The sequence below is a fragment of the Phacochoerus africanus genome, chromosome 15 (genome assembly GCF_016906955.1).
Source record: "Phacochoerus africanus isolate WHEZ1 chromosome 15, ROS_Pafr_v1, whole genome shotgun sequence".
Classification (NCBI taxonomy): domain Eukaryota; kingdom Metazoa; phylum Chordata; class Mammalia; order Artiodactyla; family Suidae; genus Phacochoerus; species Phacochoerus africanus.
Genome location: NC_062558.1, coordinates 41,188,350 through 41,203,775, shown reverse-complemented (window position 1 = coordinate 41,203,775; position 15,426 = coordinate 41,188,350). Strand labels below are relative to the sequence as shown.

General features: G+C 47.0%; 1 protein-coding gene across 10 annotated transcripts in view; it reads right to left on the bottom strand.

Moving 5' to 3' along the window:
* Positions 1–7,435: 7,435 nt before the first annotated feature.
* Positions 7,436–15,426, bottom strand: part of GIT2 (GIT ArfGAP 2) — a 55,590-nt gene continuing 47,599 nt past the window's right edge. For all 10 annotated transcript variants that reach the window (XM_047760106.1, XM_047760096.1, XM_047760099.1 and 7 more), the window contains 2 exons: positions 11,201–11,264; positions 7,436–10,673 (listed from right to left, as the gene is read on the bottom strand). In XM_047760106.1, coding sequence (XP_047616062.1) covers positions 10,461–10,673; positions 11,201–11,264 — 277 coding nt within the window. In that variant the 3' untranslated portion in view covers positions 7,436–10,460. The remainder of the gene's footprint in view (positions 10,674–11,200; positions 11,265–15,426) is intronic.

Genomic DNA, 15,426 nt, shown 5'->3' with positions numbered 1-15,426 from the left:
ACCCATGGCATATGGAGGTTCCCAGGCCAGAGGTCTAATCAGAGCTGCATCTGCTGGCCTACACCACAGCAATGTGGGATCCGAGCAGTGTCTGCGACCTACACCACAACTCATGGCAACGCTGGATCCTTAACCCACTGAGCGAGGCCAGGGATCAAACTTGCATCCTCATGAATACTAGTCAGATTTGTTACCACTGAGCCACAAAGGGAATTTCTATACAAAATATTTAAAAATGTCTCTTGAGATTTCTTTGACTTATGTGTCAAGCTTCTTTTTTAAATTTAGAAGTATGTTACTGATTTTTCTAGTTTATTTTATTTGTTTAGCCACACCTGTGGCATGCAGAAGTTCCCAGGCTAGGGATCAAACCTGCACCACAGGTGTAACTGTACAACAGTGACAATGCCAGATCCTTAACCCACTGAGCCACCAGGGAACAACCTGCTTTTTCCAGTTTAATTCCAATATGATCTGAAAGCAAATACTGGAATGATTTCTATTCTTTTAAATGTTATTTTTATGGTTTTGACTTTTTTTAAACATAAAGCTATAATCTATTTATTCTCACTGCTATACATAGTTTATTGTGTAAATATTTATCCATCCTCATTTGGCTTCCCTTTTTTTTTCTTTTAAAAAGTGTTTCTATAACTGTATTGACATATAACTTGTATTGCACATTTTCAAGCTTTTCTCTATTTAGATAGCTAGAAGAAGGACTAGTTCAACCTTACAGTGATAATGATGGGAAAGTCTTATTTTACGTTGTAATGCAGTCTTTGTAGTGCTTTAGCCATTTTCCTCTCGTTTTACTTTGGTTATTAACAAATTTAAAAGGCTGCAGTTCCAAGTCCTCCTGTGGTGAAGCAGGTTAAGGATCCAGTGTTGTCACTGCAGCAGCTTGGGTTGCTGCTGTGGTGTGGGTTTGATCCCTGGCCTGGGAACGTCCCACACGCCGACACGGTCAAACAGTACCAACAACAAAAGACTGCAGTTCCCTTTTGTTCCTTTTTTTTCTCTCTGAAACACCCACTCTTCCATTTCTGTATTAGAAACATTTATGGCAGAGAACACTGGCATGTGGGTGCGCCCCATCCGCATGTGTGAGATTACATAAGCCGTGTGGTACTGTCATTCATGCTGCTGGCTTGCCACTCCTGAGACAAACTGAACATCCTGGCTTACAACAACCCATAGATGCTCTTGATGATACAACTGGGGTTCTCTGGGCACTTGTGCTGAGGGACTTTCAGGCTCAGGCCTCTCCTCACCACACAGGCCCTTCCTAGGTGAGGTGAGCTAGGTCTCTGGCATCCAGTGCCATCTGCACATCACTAACTCCTGGACCAGGGTCTCTGGTCCTGACTCCTACTTCTGGGTCTCTGGTCCTGGGTACTAGCATGCTAACATGGCCACTGTGTGTCCCAGAGATGCCTCGAACCCAGCACAATAAGAATAATCAAATGTGCTCTCCTAAATGCCCATCATTAAACAAAACTACAGCAACAAACATCTGGCCCTTCTCCAGTGTTCTCGGATAAGTGAACGGCACCACCATCCATCCTGCCTGCTGCTGGGCCAGACCCCATGACACTGAGTCCTGCTACTTTGACCTGAAATCTCTGAGTCCCTCTATCTTTCCTGGCTACCAGTAACTTTTGTCTGAAATCATGCATCCACCTCACTTTTTCTCCATCCTTCGGATCTTTCACAAATACACACCTGAAATGAAAATCTTGCACCTTCTTCAATGGTGTCCCTCTGCATTTAGGACCAAAATCCAAATCCTTCCCTGGCTACCAGGCCCCATAGTGGCTGGCCCCCCAGGAGCCCTTCCTCAATGCACCATGCTGCCTCCTAACCCAGGAGTATAAATAACAATCAGATTAGTACAAAGATGTTCCTCATAGCATTAGTTAGAGTAGCAAAAATTGATAACCCTAGATGCCCAACACTAGGAGTTTGAGTTTAGGATATTATCCAGTGTATTAAAATGAAATGGAATGCTTAAAATTTTCTGAAAGTTCTGGAGAAATGTTCATACTGTGTTAGAAAGTTGTTCAAAAGCAGTACTTACATAGTTCCTTCTCTTTTTTTTTTCTTTTCTTTTTTAGCCACCCCTGCAGCATATGAGAGTTCCTGGGCCAGGGATTGAATCCAAGCTGGAGCTGCGACCTACACCATAGCTGCAGCAATGCTGGATCCTTAACCCATTGCACCACAGCAGGAACTCCTACACAGTTCCGTTTTTAAGGAAATAAAATATTACTTTGTGAGTATTTTGAAAAGTTGGGGTCATGAGTATTTCTCCCTTTGAGTGCTTTTCTGTATTTTCCACAGAGAATGTTTATATAACCTTTGAAATGAGGGAGAAATGTTATTTTTTTTTAAAGCAAAGAAAAAGGCAAATACTAGATAATTAACAACCTCCAAGACAAACCACAACTAAACAACCCAACTTTTGTTCCTTGAAACTCTTCCCTCCCTCTGGTAGGAAAAATTAAGGACCCATTCCCAAATACAGATGTGGAAGGTTTCTGGTCAGGGCACAGTCCTGGGGTGGTTTCTGGGGCCCCTTTCCAGGACCTTGGTCTCTGAACAACTTGGATGGGTATTATGCTGTGTGCAAAGGCCAATCTTAAAAGGTCACATGCTGTATGGTTCCATATACATGACTTTCCTGAAAGGATAACGTGATGGAGAACAGACTTGGGTTGCCAGGGTCTGTTCACATGGTGAACAGGGGACAGGTGTGACTCAAGGGGCAGCAGGAGGGAGGTGTCTGATAATGCAGCAGGTTTGTATCGTCACATGCTGACAGGAACTGACTGTGATAAAATGGCAAGAACTACACACACACACACAAAATCTGTGACATCTGAATTAAGGCCTGTGACAACATCGGATTTTGAAACTATGCTACATAAGATGTCACCACTGGGGGGAACTGAGCGAAGGGCACAGGGGCCTGTTTTTGCAACTATTTTGTGAGTCTATGATTATCTCAAAGTAAGACATAATAGACCCAAGGAATACTAACCATACTAACCATAAGGAAAATATTGGTAAATCTGTTTAAGAAGCTTATCTTCAAAAGACACCTGAAAGACAGATGTACCCATAGAATGGGCAAAGATGTGTGTAACACAGATAAATTACAAAATGTTCAGAACATTTAAAAAAATCCCTATGAAGAGGGGTTCCTGTTGTAGCTCAGTGGTAATGAACCTGACTAGTATCCATGAGGTTGTGGGTCCGATCCCTGGCCTCACTCAGTGAGTTAAGGACCTGGCGTTGCCATGAGCTGTGGTGTAGGTTGCAGACACGGCTGAAATCTCGCGTTGCTGTGGCTGCAGAGTAGGCTGGCAGATGCAGGTCCAAACCGAGCCCTAGGCTGGGAACATCCATATGCCACAGCCCTAAAAACAAACAAAAAACAAAAACCCAGCACTTAATGAAAAATAGGTAAACACTTAAACAGGTACTGCAGCAAAGAGGAAATCTGATGGCTATAATAAACATGGAAAAACACACCACCGAATTCCTAAATGATGGATCAGAAACATGCAACTTAAAACTCTGAGACACTACCACAAGCCCAGTGAATTGGCAACATTAAAAGGCTTACTATACCACTGTTGATGAAGATGTAGAATGAGGGGAAATCTTGTGTTTTGCTCCTACAACCCTTTGGAACCGTTACAGTTTGGAGATGGCCCGGGAGTTACACATCCTTCAGAAAGGTATCATACATGAACCAGAAGATATACTTTTCAAAGACAGGTTTTTTTTTTTCCATAAGAGCCAAAAATTAAAAATAACTCAAACAGCCATCAATAAAGTATCAGATAAATAATTTACAGTGGATACAGTCCGTGAAGACTGCACATTGACCTAGTTGAAGCTCACAGTGTTGAAAGAGGAAACACATACATCAGTGGCTCTCATCACATGTTCAAAACCAGGCAAAAATGAAGCTCTTACTTAAGAAGGGGTGCACACTGGTGCTCAGCCAAAAGCAAAGACGTGTTTTGATTAGCACTCAAGTCTAGGGAAGGAGGGACCCAGGCAGCCTGCAAGCGGGTACATAGGGGCCACTTTCTAATTTCGCATGGATGCAAGACATATTTCTGTGCTTGGAGTTTCATGGGGGTTGGGGTGGTGGTGGAGGCTGTGGCCCAAGCTGGTCCGGGTTCTAGTCCTGACACCCCGTCACTGAGAAGCCAAGTGACCCCACTTTGGGCCATTTCTTCAACTGTGAAAAAGTGGAGAATGGAGATATGAGGATGGACAGATACAGAGAGACAGAGATACAGACAGAAAGCATGAAGCTCAAATGGACCTATTTTCCTGCCAAGAGGATAGCGCCCCCTTCCCCTGCCCAGTAAACAACCATCCGGTAGGGGAAGTGACCCTATCTCTGGACTGGCAGGATTTTTCACCTTGTTTTCATATGAAGAAGGACGCCAGATTCAGGCTGCACTCCCCCTCCACAGCCAGGCTCCCTCTCTCCTTGGAGGTGGGGGCTCCTCTGATTCTGCTTCCAGCAGCAGACTGACCTGGTCCTATCTGCCTGCCATGCAGGATGTATGAGGTCCTTGAATGGTTAAAACAGCTGAATTGGGCAACGTCCTCCTTCAGATCAGAGTCTGATTTGAGCAGCAGTTACCAAATGTCTTGATTTGAAATAGACAGCAAGGATGAAAATACTTGCGGCAAAAATAAGGAATCGGAAGACAAAACACAAACTTGGCCACCCAGGTGTTCAGCATTAAGACCCCATGCCCCCAGCAGGCAGAGGACCACACAGAGAGAGGCCAGCATCCTGGCCTCCTTGTCTCCCTCCCAGCTTACCTCTGTCCTGGTCTTGGCCATTCTGCGCCCTCTTCTACTTACACTTCCAGAACGTCTGTCATCAGCCACATTCCTCCAGCCCTCATCCTGGATGGTTCACTGTGCCCGTAAGAGCCCCAAGTTTAAGAGCACGGGCCCATGCTCTGACTCGCTCCACCATCACTAACTGGGCTCCCAGGGCTGAGCCTCAGTTTCCTCATCTGCAAAATGCATTGTTTCAGTTGGTATTTGCAGAGATTCGCCTGGCCCAGTGAAAGCAGACAATGAGTGCTCTATGAACTCAGGCGCTCTGGTGGGGAAGGGCCGGGATAGAGGGGTGGGAAGCACTCAAAGACTGCAGTCCTGGGAGGGGAGGGCCTCCAGAGCCAGAGGGGAGCAGAGATCCAGGTGTGGGGCAAGGGGCACTAGGAGGCAATTGAAGGTCCTCAGTGCCAAGTTAGATTTCAAAACCTGTCTGTAATGTATTCTGGGCTCCAGAGGAGAGCAAGACCTAGGGGAGGTGGGGGGCTGACATGACTGAGAAGAGGCCAAGGCCAGGGGAGGGGTAATTACTTGAGGTTCTGAAAGGGAAAGGGGTAGAGAGCTGGCCAAGGGCAGGAGCAGGACACAGAGCTGATGGGGAGGAGGGACCTGAAGGGGGAAAGAGTCCCAAGAAGGGAAGGTGCTGGGAGGGTGAGAAGCTGGATTGAGGTGGGAAGTGGGCTGAGAAGTTAGGAAAGCTGTGCTTTCAAGCAAGGGCCTGGGTGTGGGGGAGGGAAGGTGGCAGTGGGGCAGGACAGCAGGACTTCACCACACCTCTCCTTGTCCCCAGTGGCCCCTCCCCAGGGACCCGCTTTGCAGTGAGCTGCCACACGCCCCATAAAGCTGTGAGGAAGTCCATCCCACCTCGTGTGACTCTGGCTTCTAGCTCCATGGCCACCTCTGCCTGGTGTCTCTGGGCCACAGGGACTGGCTCCTGAAGCCTCACAACCTATCATGGACCCTGAGCTGTTCCTGTGGTGAGGCCACCTGTGTACAACCCCATGGGTGGGAAAGTGCTGCTCATGGTGCTTGGTGGATGGTCTCACCAGTCAGTCAGTCATTCGACAAACGATGGAGGAGGCCCAGTGCCTGGGGCTCAAGGGTGAGACACATTTTATGGGCACAAGATGACTGTGCCCAATTATTCAATATGGCCATTTATTCACATAGTCTCACATCACCTCTCATGTAGAGCCTCAGTGATGCAGCGGCCCTGGGCTGCACCTCCACATGAAGGCCACGTTCTCTGAGCTCCTCAGTCACAGACCCCACTGGGGTCATGAAAACCTACCTTGGCTGATTAAGAGGAAGACTCACCAGACTAACAATAACTCACATACTCCCCACCTACCTTGGGTGTAGGACATAATCTCAAGTGTGAACTTCCTCATCTGTAAAATGGGAACAACTCCTCCTGCTTCATAGGGTTGTGTTAATACACATAAGGAACCAGTACAGGGCCTGGCACAGAGTAAATAGCTGATAAATGTGAGCTTTAACTGTAATTATCCTGAAAACATGGCTAAAGGCAGAAGGCAAGGAGTTGCTTGGTGGCGGTGGTGGGGACCCGAAAATGGTTCATAGCACAGCTTCTCAGATGGTGGCTTCCAAGAAACCTGTGAGAAATGCAGGCTCCCAGGCCCTGCCCCAAAAGCTGCTGAGTTCAAGCTGAACAGGAGACTCTTTCACAGGCCCTCCAGGGGTTCTGACGGTGGCTTGCTGGAGAACCCCTGCCCTGGGGACTGCCTCTGGGTCTGACCCATGGGTCCTCAGACCACCTGGACCACAGAGACAGGCTGCTCCATCTTCCTGACTTCTCACCTGGAAAGGCACCCGTGCTGCCCATTTCTTTGGGAGAAGTGTCCCAAGTCACCTGTCGGGAGGACATGTGTCGGGGACAGTGGGTGGCCCTGATGAACCCCATGTAAGTCTACTTACTCCACAGCTTCCCCCATGGCCCCCATGGGAACCTGCTCAACAAGCCTGGCTCTGAAAGTAAAAGCCTGGTGCCTCAAGAGAAGGAACTAAGTCTACCACCTGATCACCTGCTGAGACTAGGAGAACCTGTGCTTGGCCAGCTTTTGCTGAATTTAAAAAATTAAATGTGGAGTTTCTGTTGTGGCTCAGTGGTAATGAACCTGACTAGTATCCATAAGGATGCCAGTTCGCTCCCTGGCCCCACTCAGTGGGTTAAAGGATCCGGCGTTACCACGAGCTGTGGTGTAGGCGGCAGCTGCAGCTCCAATCTGACCCCTAGGCTGGGAACTTCCATATGTTGCATGTGTGGCCCTAAAAATAAATAAACAAATGTGAGGAGTAAATACATCATGATGAGAAACATGCACCTGATACCCTGAAGGTGGACTTCTTTAAGAAAGTTGAACACAGGAAGAAAAGATCATTGTCCCTGTAAACTGACGGAGCCCCCCACAGTGGAAGCACAGTCAATAATGCCTCTTATCAAAGATGGGCTTCTGTGTGGAGAACTTTCTCGGGACTTTGACTGAATATCTGGAAACATCAACTAATTGATGGGAAGCACAGAATTACCACAAGGGACACTTATAGAGCCTGTTTATTGCATAACTAGCAGGCACAATTTCCAAAATGATTTTACAACGCTTAAAGGGTTGTACAATAATTACAGGAATAGAATGTACAACATACATGAAAAATAAGTACAGGATAGTGGGTGACATGGATAAAACACATCTGAATAAAAGGCATTTCATTTTTCCTATGCAGCATTTTCTTCTGTAAAACCAAGGTGATCTTCAACCGGGACAAGGAAAGAACAAAAACTCTGCTTGGGGAGCTCAGGGCTGTGGAGGACAGACCCACACCAGTCTCACTCTCGGCTCTGCAGCTTAAGTTGCTCGAGGAATCGGAGGACAGCTCCTGAGTTGTGCGTTTACAGTTCCAAAGGGTGAAATGCTATACTTGCTCTTTGGGCCCAATTCATTGTTCTTTGGCAAATAAGAACTATTTGCATTCCGAGGCAGGAGATGACTGGGGTTCAAGGAGCTCAGGGGTGGGACTGTCTTCCTCCTGGCAAGTGCCGGTTTCCTAAAGTGCACCCCCGCCCTCTTGGCTTCGCGGGGCATTTGAGAACACAGGGTCAAAAAAAGACATTACAGAACTCGGACACTAGTGCAAGGCTGTGGAACCCATGTGCAAAAAGGTGGTGAACAACTGTTCAGACAAGGTGCGATTTGCTGATGGGACCTGGGGGCCTCTGACCCTGGCCTCTGGGGCCAAGGGAACTCACGGGGCACTCGATGAGAAGGACGACCTTCAGCCCGCCTGTCGCCGCATGTCCCTCCACCTGGGAACGTCTTTCCCAAGCTTTGGCACTGTGGGTTAACAGAGCGGACTTCTGTGGTTTCTCACAGCTGGAGATGCTTTGTTGGTCCCCACGTTCCCTGACCTTCCCTAGGGGCACAAAACAATGTCCTCCACTGCAGGTCCCAAGCTTTCAAGGGAAGACACCGCTTCTCCCAGCACAGGTGACTCATTATCCAGAGGCCCATCCTGCCCGGGAGGCTGCCCTGGCCCTTCTTGAGGAGCTGGAGCAGGTGAGGCAGGGGAGCAGGTGTCTGCAGGAACGAGGGACAGCTCACACATGCAGCATGCAGAAAAGTCCTGGCGCGGTGCTCGAACTTAAGGGAGAAGATGTCCATTGAGGAGGTGTCCCCTTGGCATCCAATAAGAGCGGGGCACTTAGGTTTGTGCAGACGAGTCCTGGAGATGTGGACCCTTTCCCCACACCACTCAGTGCAGCAGAACCTGGCGGAAGCAGCCACGCACAGTGACCAGTAAACCAGACACCATGGCGGTGCTCTTCTCCCGACAGCCTTTGGTTGTGCTACAAAGTATGTGTGAATCAAACAGTTCTGGGAAAATACAGGCTAATTGGCATGTTTTTAGGCAACTTTCATTATTTTGACTTTTTCACCTGTGTGAATGAACACTCTGGAACAGAATATACCAGTGAAACAAGGCCTACCAGAAACTTAACCTGGGGAGGGCGGCCACATTACAGGTAAGGCTCAGAGGCCAACCCAGCTAATCCCAGGGAAGCCAGACCCTCACATAATATAGTTTATGGGGTCCTGGGGCAGAACCGAGCTGGGGCACTAGAGGCCACAACACACCCACACGTGTGCTGTGGAAAGGTTTAGATTAGTCTCATTTATAAGTGGGGGGACGGTGCAAAAAATAGCTGATGTCTCCTGACAAATCAAAGCACTGGCGACCCCAGGCCCTTCACACAGCAGCCTGAGTGGAGTCGGGCAGCTGCTGTCCCCACAGATGTGCCGCAGGCTCCCCTCCCCTCCCCCACCCCCTGACCTGGCTCGATGCACTCATCTGTCACTACCGCCTGGCCCCTCTGGTCCACACCCACACGAAACTACTACGAGCAAGGAAGAAATATGCTTTAGCTTTCAGAACAAGATAGCTCTTCTCAGTCACTTAAAAAGACAACCCCAGCATGTTCCAGAACTTAGACCTGCACTTTTTTGTGGCTTTGGGATAGGTGGTAGTCTGCTAGAGCAGTCTCTAAAGAACTCTTGAGAGGCGAGGTCTGATTGTGAAGTACCAGTGAGGTAACAGAGGAGAAACGAGTTCATATTGTAGGCATCTCACCTTGTGAGAAGTCCTTAAAGGGGGCAAGATATTGGAAGCAGGCCGTGGGAGAAGGCTTTCCGTGGCTATAGGAGCAACTGAGTCTGGGATGAGAAGTACACCACAATGTCATGGAGCAGATCGTGTCTTGTGTCACACAGTAATGGCAGTGCTATCTGTACAGGGTGGAACAAAATGAGTTATGCTGTGGGACTGAGGCTCCCCTTTGGCACATGTCTGGAATGAAAGGTCTGGCTTCCTGGGGTGAGGCCGAGTGCTGGCTCACGCGTGACAACACGGCCAAGGGACCCGACACAGAGGGTGAGTGCTTGCTGGATGCCGTGGAGACTTCTGGATGACAGTAAAAATGAGAGACAGGAGAGCAGGATAGAAAAATCAGATGAGAGAACACCTAATGTGATGAACAGTTAAAAGAAATGGAGCAAAGCCCTGTCTGCTTCCAAAAGAGACTGTTACAGTGTCTCTGCAGGAGAGGCTGGAAAATCTGCTTATTGCACAATGCTTGATAGGGAACAGACGATATGGATTTTTTTTTTCCTTTTTTTAACCCAACTCTCTCCAGAGAATGTTTCCCTAAAATTCCCACTTATAGTTTTAGCCAGAGGCAAGGAGCCTGAAGGCAAGGAAAAGTTCTAACCAACTTTTAACAATGAAGCTATACTTTTGAACATCTAGGATCAGCAACACGATGGTCATGGACAGCACAACAGAAAATGTCAGAAAGTCAACGGGCAAACAGGCACAAAATAAGGCAAGTGGGTTAAATTAATAGTTGAAAATTTGTTAGAAAACATGCAAAAATAATACTGAGTTTTCTTTTAAAAAGTTTTAAACGTCATTAAATGTTTGTTTCTGTAAAAATCAGAAGAGTTCCATGTCTAAACTGGAAACCGGACTTGGAAAAGCCTAGAAAACAGAAGGGCCAGCCCCGCAGTTCAGTTGTTGTTCTCTTTGGTGGTGATGGTGACCAGCTGTTTGGCGGCCTTGGCAATGTCGTACGCACACTGGATGACCTGCTGCGTGACCAGCTGAATGTCCGTGGGCGGGCCTGGGTCCCCCGGGAGGGTCTTCTTGCACTCCGACTGGAGTCGGTAGGCACTGGATGTCAGTAAGCGGAGGGAAGTCCTCACCATGTCAGACTTGGGTTTCTAAACAGAAAAACACAGCCGTTCCTCATGAACTGTGGGGCAGGCACATCCGAGAGCAGGGACAGGCACTCTTCGGAAAACAACTCGAGCTGTTCCACAGTGACTGGCAGTTTTGTTGTGCACTACTTTGTCACTGGGGATGCTGGGCATACTGAGAGCTTGGCAACCCACAGCATGGCGGATGCTGACATTCTCTGACTCAAAGGTCAAAGCGCAAGCAGTGTAGTTAACGGTGCGCATTCAGGAGTGCTATTGTAGTTTTTGAAAAATATTCGGCCACTTGGGCGAAATATTCCTGATAAAATTTTATTCTATTAATGGTTTGCTTTTTAGTGTTTGGTTTGTACTTTGTCTTATTAAACCCAAACCAATACTTACGTAGAACAAAAATAATTCAAAGCCCTCTATGGCTGTTTGTATATTTAAAACCCTCTGTGCTACAAAGAGATGAATATAATATAAAGGTCATAAAGAAATTTGCAATTCATTAAAATGGATTTGAACCAAGTTAGTAGGGAGTGACTTACTTTGGGGAATAATGCTGCCATTTCTGTAACAGCTACGTGTATCCTCTCTGAGCAGGGAATATAACTGCAAGAATATTGAAGAGGTTATTGAAAGACAGTGAAAATAATTCAGAGACAAAGAATACTCAGGCAAGAATAGAAGAGGTCCATTTACATTCCCATAATAAAGGGGCTGAGGCTGTGGCCAGCCTGCTATGGATCCCACACCAGTGGGAAGCACTTGGTGATGATGCAGGGCCCCCAACCTTTCTTGGGTTTTTTGTCTGTTTGTTTGTTTTCTTTTTTGGCTGCCCCGTGGCATATGGAGTTCCCAGACCAGGGATCAGATCTGAGCTGCAGTTGTGACCTACGTCACAGGTACGGCAACACCAGATCCTTAACCCCTTGTGTTGGGCTGAGGATCGAATCTGTGTCTCAGTGCTCCAGAGACATCATTCCCATTGCACCACAGCGGGAACTCCCCCCCATCCTTTCTTGAAAGTTCATTCAATCGGATGAAAACAGTCTCCATGTATGAATGAAGGTGACATACACTACTAGCCAGATGGAGCTATCAAACAATATGTAAAGATAGCCACACTGCTTCAAAGCAGTCATTCAACTACCATATGTTTCATTCTCCTAATTTTTTTTTTTTTTTTCTGCACACAAGGCATCTGGAAGTTCCCAGGTCAAGGATCAAATCTGAGCTACAGTTTCGACCTATACCACAGCTATGGCCATGCTGGATCCTAAAACCCACTGTGCTGGGCTGGGGATAGAACTGGCACCGTCAAAGAGATAAGCCAGATCATCAACCCACTGTATCACAGCGGTAAGTCCTATCTTGCTAACTTCTTTTTTTTTTTTGTCTTTTGTCCTTTTTTAGGGCCGCACCCACGGCATATGGAGGTTCCCAGGATAGGGGTCCAATTGGAGCTGTAGCCACCAGCCTATGCCACTGCCACAGCAACGCCAGATCCGAGCCGCATCTGCGACCTACACCACAGCTCATGGCAACGTTGGATCCTTAACCCACTAAGCGAGGCCAGGGATCAAACCCGCAACCTCATCGTTCCTAGCCGGATTTGTTTCTGCTGTGCCACTACGGGAACTCCATCTTGCTAACTTCTTGAAAGAGAAACAAGGACTTCCATGCAAGAAGCCACAGAAATTAAAAAGGACTGAAAAAATTCCTTAAAATCAGGCACAGAGTCCACATCTCAGCATCCACATGATTTTTAACCAACAGGCGCTTTTAAATGACTGCCATTCAATGCATCTGAATTGTTGGGGGAGTAAAAAACTTTATTTTGGAAAGAGGAAACACTGAAGTCAGCTTCAAACACTTGTTCAGACACTTGTCCACTTTCTCGTGAAGCTGTCATGACCTAACTTGTAATAAAGTGCTCTGAGCACACTCAGCAACTTCTCTGCTCATTGCCAGACCCTGAGACAAAGTACATTAAGCCTCTCTTCTAGGCCACCTGGCCTCCTACAGGTCCCTGAGATGCAAGTATGGGAGCAGAGGCTTTAGGAGCACTGGCTGCCTAGCCAGGCCCCGTTCCCTGTGCTCTGCAGAGGCTCACATAGTCCTCCTAAGAGCCATTTCTCCAAAGAGGAAGTCGAGGCCTGGAGAGGCAGAGAACTTGCCCAAGGCCCCACAGCTGGTGAGAGGGCTGAGCTCAACCCTGGCTGTCCAGCACTCGAGCTGGGGACCCTCACTGCCACACCCCAGGCCTGTCCTGGGCACCAGAGAGGCAACAGGTTCACACGGTCATGGCAAACCTCCTTCCCCCGATGACTGGTGATTCTGACTTCTTAGGTGATGAGCACAAGGAAGCACAGAAACTCTCGTTTCATCTGGATTCTTATTCTTAGTATTGTGACAAGCAACATATGGAGTTCCTTTCTTGTACCTTAAAAAGGTCAAGCTTCTGTTACAAGGTGCAGAGACAAAGACAAACTGAAGATGAAGATGGTATTAAGTGACAGTCCTGAGCTACCACACTGACCCCAGGCCTGGGTTTTGTTCCTGTGGGTTTTGGACCCACAGAGCCCAGGAGGGAAACAGGAAAAGCACCTTCAGAGCCTATTTTCAGCAAGCAGGAAATACAGTGTGAAAATGAAGGTTGGGTTTTACCCAAGAACCCACATGGCTGTGTATAATTTCCCTTCTAAGATACAGAACCCAATGCTGTTGTCTATCCTAGAACTGAAAGCTCTCACGTAATGTTCTTCCTCCATTTCTTAGGTCATGAAGTTGGCTTCGGCTTGAAGATTGGCAATAAACAACCTCTGTACTTCATCTTTGTAAGAAGTCAAATCTAGAGTCAAAACTATTTTAATTAAGACTGGTTACATTTTATTTTTTTATTTTTTATTTTTTTTGTTTTTAGGGCTACACTCTCAGCATATGAAGGTTCCCAAACTAGGGGTCCATTTGGAGCTATAGCTGCCAGCCTACACCACAGCAACAGCAACATGGGATCTGAGCCATGTTTGTGACCTACACCACAGCTCACAGCAACGCTGGATCCTTAACCCACTGAGAGAGGCCAGGGATCAAACTTGCATCCTCATGGATCTTAGATAGGTTCATTAACCGTTGAGCCATGACTGGAACTCCAAGACTGCCTACATTTTATTCATTTAAAAAAATTTTTTTATTTTTTGCTTTTTAGGGCCATACCTGCAGCATATGGGGGTTCCCAGGCTAGGGGTCAAATCAGAGCTATTGCTGCCGGCCTACACCACAGTCACAGCAACATAAGATCAGAGCCTCGTCTTCGACCTACATCACAGCTCATGGCAATGCTGAATCCTTAACCCACTGAGCAAGGCCAGGGATTGAACCTGCAACCTCATGGTTCCTAGTCGGATTCATTTCCTCTGTGCCATGACAGGAATGCCAAGACTGCCTAAATTTTAATTAAATCATTACATCTCAAGAAAATGGTTTGAATTATTTTTATTTATTTATTTATTTTTTGTCTTTTTGCCTTTTCTAGGGCCTCTCCCATGGCATATGGAGGTTCGCAGGCTAGGGGTCGAATCGGAGCTGTACCAACCGGCCTATGCCAGAGCCACAGCAACTCGGGATCCGAGCCGAATCTGCAACCTACACCACTGCTCACAGCAACACTGGATCCTTAACCCACTGAGCAAGTTCAGGGATCGAACGTGCCACCTCATGGTTCCTAGTCAGATTCGTTAACCACTGTGCCATGATGGGAACTCCGAAAATGGTTTGAATTATATCAAAATGTCTTCAAATGGGAATTCATGTCTTTTACCTTTGTAAGCAGTTAGAACCATACACCACAAAATAACAAAAATGCCAATGCATAAGGAGTTATCTAACTTACAAATATGAAGGGCTAAAAACCCATCTGATGACACAGACCCTCAGACAAAGGCCATGTCCACAGCAACCACTGCCTTAGGCACACGTGCTTCTTGAACCAATATGTTGATATCACGTTGACTACAGACCACCCCTAAAAGCTTGCCGTTTTGCTGGTTATGGTTTTCATTTTGATCCAGAAATATTATTCACCCTTTCCTCCTGCTATATAGAGAAGACATTTTTCCTAAGGACATCTCTCAAAAACTCACTGGATATGAAATATTTTAGGAAGTCCTCAATAAGCCACAAAGGAAAGCACATGCTGATGAATGACAAAGTCCTCCTGCTCTACTAGAGGGAGTTCACGTTCACAACTTCAAATTGTTACCTTTCCTCAAAAATGCTTTTGTGCAAAACAGGTAGTATCCTTGAACTGTGTGGTTGTGTGTGTGTGTGTGTGAGGGAGAGAGAGAGAGATAGACAGGGCTGGAGGCTGAGGGCATGGGGTGGGGAAAGAGAGAGAGCAAGAGAGAGTGTGCGTGTGACAGAGGGAGGGCTGGAGGCTAAGGGCATGGGACCAGGCTGAGGGAGGGTCAGGGGCACAGCCCAGGGGACCAGGACCAAGTCTGAGCATGCCTGAATGGGCTACTGCTCCACTTAGTATGAGCACCAGCAGTGGATCAACAAGAGAAGAAAACAAGAGGAAAGGCATGGATATAATTAGGAAAAGGCAAGGTTATAAATGAAAGGGTCTCAGATATGCAAGGAACTCGAGATTTTAACAGAACACTGAACAACTTATAAAATATAAATTCTCTAGGCCAATTCTAGTTTAAACCAGAAGAGTGAGCTGATGATTAAAATCTGTGTACCTTTCTCTTACGGTCTTAAAGAAATA